Source organism: Nicotiana attenuata, unplaced genomic scaffold, assembly GCF_001879085.1.
Source record: "Nicotiana attenuata strain UT unplaced genomic scaffold, NIATTr2, whole genome shotgun sequence".
NCBI lineage: Eukaryota > Viridiplantae > Streptophyta > Magnoliopsida > Solanales > Solanaceae > Nicotiana > Nicotiana attenuata.
Window position 1 is genome coordinate 457,841 of NW_017670540.1, and position 5,984 is coordinate 463,824.

The following is a 5,984-nucleotide window of genomic DNA, read 5'->3' on the forward strand; positions in this document are numbered from 1 at the left end:
GTTATATTCCCTTCTGAGAAAGATCTTGAATCCCTTGAAAATGGATTAGCCACCATTCGAAGTTTTACCGGCATCAGAAGCTCGCCGGAGTGATTTATGGGATTGGGAAAATTTCAAACCTTCTCTACCCATAAAAAAAATCTCCAGCATGGCTATTCCGACCAACCCCTATACTTCTTTCCTTAATTTCGCATTCGCTAGTATCCTTATTCCGCCCGTCTCCCCTAATGATCTATTTGCATCTTATAGCAAAAGTGTGCTTTAGATGCTAATGGTTGAAAATAGTAGTTGGGTTAGCAGTGATGAAAGAGGTGATGATGGTGATTTTGAATATGGTGTTTGAGTAAGAGGAAAGGGATATATGAAAATTCTGGAGAAGATGAAGGAATGAGATAGAGATGACGGCGTAGAAAGGGGGGTTCTGGAAATTCCTTTTTCCTTATTTAGTTTTTAATTTAATCTTTTGCTTTACTTCATTTTATTTTACTTGTAATTTTAGTATTTTTCTCTCTCATATTCATTGTATACACGCGCTTCACAAGCGTGATTAACACATATTTTTGCCACTTCAGTTACATTGCTGCCACATAACCATGGTCAACGATCAAAGGATTTAAAATTGTGCAAATGAATGAGTTGAAGTGTTCAAATGGGAAACGTGTAAGTTCCTTTACCGGGTTGAAAAATGGATGCAAGTTTGCGTGGCCCGGAGGCCATTTTGCCTTGTTTCAGGAGTAAAACCCATTGAAGATAGTAGAGTGAAGATTAAAATGAACCGATGAAAAAAAAACTAGAGGATCGATTCTTTTGAGCTATTGCTCTGATTCCATGTAGAGATTGAAAGACAAAATTTGGGAGAATTTTTCTGTGTGTCTTATTGATGTAAAACTCTGGTATTTATACAAGTATTATAACAGATGAGAGCAAAAGAAAAATCTACACTTGCCTACTACCTATTGGCTATTAAATAACAAACAAATTACAGCTATGTACTATGTATAACTTGTACAATATTTGTATACCATTAGGCATATCTACATTTGTATTACAACTATCTTTTGTTTCAAATCGGACGGCTATTATGGTCCTCATCAGCTTTCAATCTAACAGCTTTGGTTTTCCCACGTGTCCCTTGTCCAGAATCAGAAGTTGGGCTTGGGTCTTCAACATTTGGACCATTTTTCTCTTTCTGGACCCTATCCCCAAATCCATATGCCTCTTTCCTCTTCATAGTCTACTGGTCTTCTTTCTTATGAGAAGTGAAAGAAGAAGTAGGTAACTGAGGCTTCATAGATGAGATTCCAACAGTAACTACTTTGTAAAGTTTGCTCATCATTGTGTAAAGTTAACATCTATTCAGATACAAATCCTTGATCAGTTCCATTGATGTATTTTTCTATTAAAGCTATTTAAATGTCATCTCTAGTAATGTCAAAATACTAACCTCAGAAGATTTATTCCTTGAGTTTCACTAACCCTTTGGAGAGCTCGTTCACTGAATCTCGGGCATCTTACTAGTTGCAAAAGTTTCATGGTGAAAGATGTGAATGGCAGGTTTATGACCTTAAAAGGAACATTTCTATTCACAAATATCAACCGAAAACTAATTAGATTTCCATAGCTACTCTGCAGTACCAGTAGGATTGATGCTAACTTCAAATGAGATCTCAAACATAGAAATGTCAAAAAAGAAAATGCTTGTGAGCAATGAAGCATTACTTAAGATGAGTTCAGAGTAAAAGTGTGTTGATCAGATGAAAGGTAACAGATATCGTATTCTCTCGTCTACCATCTCTACAGCTTTAATAGGGTTAGTTACATAGTATCCATCCTTCAATTTCACCTCCTTTAGTACAACCTCAAATAAAGCACCTTCCATGCCCACCCCTCCATTGTGCAGGACTATAAACCATCTTTTGCAGCCCCAACATATGCATAGTATTGATCAATGAGTACTTTCCAACAATAATCCGGGAGTCTTGGTTAATTTATATTCTCGGTACAATTTCTCCATCCAATATTGTGCAAATTGAATAAAAATTGCATTTCAGTGAACTGATGCCTATAGGAATACCTCACTGATCTTCTTCCAATTTCTAAAGCGCCATCAAGCAGGAAATAAACTTGTAATGAGAGAGAACTAAGAACACGGTTGTAGAAGAACCTAATAGTAACATATTTGGCAGCTCAAACAAGTATTTTTCTCCCAACAAGGCAAGAGACTAATTTAGTTTTATATTTTGATACTACTTAGTTTGTCCACGACCAAACAAAGTTTTGGTAAATGACGCACAAAGAAAGGTATTAGAGTGGCCTAAGGCATTCGAAATTATCAGTAGAACAGTTCAGGGACTTATGCATCTGCATCAAGGTTGGTTCTCAACTGAGGATACTTCACAAAGACCTAAAAGCTAACAACATTTTGTTAGACAATGACGTGAATCCAAAGATATCCGACGTCCGCAAAGCAAGTGTCAAGAGAATGACACTGGAGCCGTGACAAATCGAGTTGTTGGAATCTAGAACGTAGTAACAACCTTCTACTAGGTAGTAGGTGTCGAAATTGGAGATCAGAACCATCGAAGTATCTCCATTGATGAGCTAAGCTGAGCTTGTGAGAGAAAGTTCTAGATGACAGAGGAATTGGGGAAAATGAACTTAAGTATTATTTCCATTTCTACAAACTATATATATAAACGTGTGTAGGAGTGTAAGAAAAAATATCCTAATTACAAAACTGCCACTCTAACTAATTCAACTATATTGACCAATATTGACTACTAACCAACTACACAACTAAGATACACATAAGTATTACATCAACCATTCTCAATACCCCCCTCAAGTTGGATGTGAGGGACTCACTGCCAACTTGCTGAGAAGATTAGAGTGTTTAACCCTTGTAAATGCCTTTATCAAGATGACAACCAATGAGCATAGCTGGAAATATGATGTAGTGTAATTAACCCATCTTGTATCTTGTCTCGCACAAAGTGGCAATCCACTTTGATATGTTTTATCCTATCGTGGAATACAGGGTTCTTTGCAATATGAACAACTGCTTAACTGTAGCAAAACACAGGTATGGGATTGGTGCACATAACTATGAGTTCTTCTAGCAATCTCTTTATCCATATCAATTCACCAACAACTTTCCTGATTGGCCCATACTCTGCTTCTGTAGAAGACAATGAGACAATGGTTTGTTTCTTTGACTTCCAACTAATAGGGATGTCCCCAAGCAGCACAATGTACCCACTCACAGATTTCCTAGAATCAGGGCAAGCAGCCCAATCCGAGCCACAATATGCACTGATAGCATAGCTGGGATCATTGGACAGAAATATTCCCAAAGTAAGATCTTTCTTTAAGTATCTAAGAACATGTATAGCAGCCTTTAGATGAGGTTCCCTAGGTGCCTGCATACATTGGCTCAAATGTTGTACACTATAGGCTATATTCAGTCTTGTATTTGTTAGGAAATTTAATTTTTCAACTAGCTTCCTGTATACCCAACAAGGTTCCTTCTTCACTCCTCAGTTTAATAGTAGAATCAAGTGGAGAGCTAACAGTAGAGTATGCAAAGCAATCATACTCCTTTAGTATGTCCATAGTGAATTTTCTCTGACAAATCAGTACTCCATCCGACTTGTACAACATCTCTTGCCCCAAGAAGTAGTGTAATTTACCAAGATCCTTTATCCTAAATTGATTAAGCAGGAATGCCATCAATTATGTGATTTCCTCCAAGTTGGTGCCAGTAAGAATCACATCACCTACATATACAGCCACAAAAACTACTGAGTTCCCCCGTTTCTTGTAAAAAAAAGGAGTAATCACTAGCTGGATGTTTGAAACCTCTAGAATGTTGGGATTCTGTCAACTTGTCATACCATCGTCTGCTAGCTTGTTTTGAACCATATAATGACTTCCTAAGTTTGCACACTAGGTTTCCATTAGGTACCATTAGACCTTGTGGAACTTCCATGTGCATATCTTCATGTAGATCCCCATGAAGAAATGCATTGTTTACAACTAGTTGATAAAGATCTCATCCTCTCTTTACTACAATGCTGATTAGTGTTCCGACTATGGTAATCTTCACCACTGGTGAAAAGGTTTATGTATAATCAATTTCTGCTTCTTGTGTGTATCCTTTCACTACAAGTCATGCCTTGAATCTTTCTACACTTTCATCTGCCTTGTGTTTGATCTTGTATACCTATTTACATCCTATAACTTTCTTTCCTGCAGGTAATTCAACTAGATCTCACGTATGGTTAGCATATAAAGCTTCAAATTCATGTGTCATTGCCATTTACCATGCAGGATTCATAGATGCCTCCTCTTAAGAAGATGGCTCACAATCATGTGAAATGTTTCTAAGTAATTGCTGACTTTTAAGATGTAAGACATTGAAAGAAACATGTTGTTTGTTGCTGCAAAATGCATTGAATGGTGTGGGAATAGTGTGGTATCCAGGTTCTGTGACATAATGCTGAAGGTTTGGCAAAGAGTACACAGAGTTTTTGAGGTGTGCAGGAGTGTTATGTGTTCTGCCTGATCTTCTAGGTTCTGAGGGATTTGTTTGAAGAATGTTAGACTCAATGACTTGAGACTCAATGGACTGCGCCTGTGTGGATGACTGAGAAACAGGGCTGGTTTCTGAAGACATGTGTGAACTTGACATATCTTGATTAGGTGTTGTTGAACTAGGTGGAGAAAGAGGTGCAACATTATTTGATACAGGTCTACTAGTGACATAAATTGATACATCCTTATCATATATGCTACAATCATTTGAAGTCCCAGAAGTATTCATCAGATACAATACAAAAAGAAAGCTAGAATGTTCAGGTAAAATTGCAAAAAGAAAAATATTATAAAACACTACATCTCTCTATATATATGTATTCTCTTTGTGGCCAAGTCTAGGGCCTTGTAACCCTTTGTACCAAAGGGAAAACCTACAAACATATGGGGTGTGGCTCTTGGTTCAAATTTGCCTTTGTGAGTCTTTAGTGTACATGGGTAGCATAAGCAACCAAAACTCTTAAGTTGTGAATATTTGGACTTTTTGTTGTACAGGAGTTCAAAATGGCTTTTGTTATTAAGAATAGTGGATGGGAGTTTGTTTATCAGGTAGGTGGTTGTTAGAATACACCCACCCCCCAGTACCTTATAGGTAGTTTGGACTGGTAAAGTAAGGCCCTTGCTATTTCAGTAAGTATTTGTGTTTTCTTTCCACCATACCATTTTGTTGTGGTGTGTATGGACAAGTTTTCTGATGTACTATGCCTTTTTCTTGGAAGTATGTCATGGTTTCATTATTGACAAATTCTGGAGCATTATCAAATCTAATGGTCTTAACTGAAGTACCTTACCAATTTTCAATCATAGACAGAAATGCTTTAATGGCATGAAATGTGTTGCTTGCAGCTTAAGAGGTAAGTCAAGGTTGACCTACTAAAATCATCAACCATGGCAAGGTAGTATATGTAATTATCATGTGTGGATATGTGGTAGGGGCCCCATAGGTCTACATGGAATAATTCAAGAATTTTGGTGGATGAGGTAGTCCTCTCTGAGAATGGTAGCCTTGTCTGTCTAGCCATATGGCAGATTGAACAAATAAATGGTTGTTTAGGAGCAAATTAGCTGGTATAGTAGATATTTTTCTCATTTTTACAAAGAGTACATGACCTAGCCTATTATGCCACAAGTAGTCAACATTATTTTCAGAATGCAGAACATACAAGATAAGAATTCACAGTAAAAGGATCAGGTTTATTGCCTGAATGGATACTATTTACATTGTTAATGGATGAGATGACTTATTTACAGTTGACAATGAATGAAATGGATGAGCTTGATCCTTGTTCTTGCTAATATTGTTTTTAGGAATGGAAGGAATAGAAAACATGAATGAGGCAAACTAGAAATTGAAGTAGAAGGTGGACTCAACTCTGAGCAATTATGACACT

General features: G+C 37.1%; 1 protein-coding gene across 1 annotated transcript; it reads right to left on the reverse strand.

Moving 5' to 3' along the window:
* Positions 1-3,062: 3,062 nt before the first annotated feature.
* Positions 3,063-3,729, reverse strand: LOC109240717 (uncharacterized mitochondrial protein AtMg00810-like). Its single transcript, XM_019407386.1, has 2 exons — positions 3,571-3,729; positions 3,063-3,419 (listed from the first exon to the last, which is right to left on the reverse strand). The coding sequence occupies exons 1-2, from the start codon at positions 3,727-3,729 to the stop codon at positions 3,063-3,065; spliced, it is 516 nt and encodes a 171-aa protein (XP_019262931.1).
* Between the last annotated feature and the right edge of the window lie 2,255 nt (positions 3,730-5,984).

Bases quoted from the DNA above. Each gene is read 5' to 3' on its own strand.
- LOC109240717 (XM_019407386.1), bottom strand. From the start codon at position 3,729: ATGGCATTCCTGCTTAATCAATTTAGGATAAAGGATCTTGGTAAATTA. The intron at 3,420-3,570 runs GTTAGCTCTCCA...CAATGTATGCAG, and splicing joins ATTGCTTTGCATACTCTACT to GCACCTAGGGAACCTCATCT.